This window comes from Plectropomus leopardus, unplaced genomic scaffold, assembly GCF_008729295.1.
Source record: "Plectropomus leopardus isolate mb unplaced genomic scaffold, YSFRI_Pleo_2.0 unplaced_scaffold58854, whole genome shotgun sequence".
Lineage (NCBI taxonomy): Eukaryota > Metazoa > Chordata > Actinopteri > Perciformes > Serranidae > Plectropomus > Plectropomus leopardus.
In genome coordinates this window covers 1-335 of record NW_024664691.1, presented here as the reverse complement: position 1 = coordinate 335, position 335 = coordinate 1, and the positions used below count along the sequence as shown (strand labels likewise).

The 335-nt window shown below is 50.1% G+C and overlaps 1 protein-coding gene across 1 annotated transcript; it reads left to right on the top strand.

Moving 5' to 3' along the window:
* Positions 1-6: 6 nt before the first annotated feature.
* On the top strand, positions 7-328 carry LOC121939755 (protocadherin beta-16-like; the record flags this gene model as incomplete). Its single annotated transcript, XM_042482712.1, has 1 exon — positions 7-328. A coding segment is annotated over one exon (322 nt), but the record flags the coding sequence as incomplete, so codon positions are not given.
* Positions 329-335: the final 7 nt, after the last annotated feature.

Below are 335 nucleotides of genomic sequence, written 5' to 3'. Positions count from 1 at the left end.
ACAGTTAAAATAAATGTTCAGGACCAGAACGACAACCCTCCTCAGGTGCTGTACCCAGTCCAGACTGGTGGCTCTGTGGTGGCTGAGATGGTGCCTCGCTCAGCAGATGTGGGCTATCTGGTGACTAAAGTGGTGGCTGTTGATGTGGACTCTGGACAGAATGCCTGGCTCTCCTATAAACTGCAGAAAGCCACAGACAGGGCGCTGTTTGAAGTGGGCTTACAGAATGGAGAAATCAGAACTATCCGCCAAGTGACTGATAAAGATGCTGTGAAACAAAGACTGACTGTTATAGTGGAGGACAACGGGCAGCCCTCTCGTTCAGCTACAGTCAT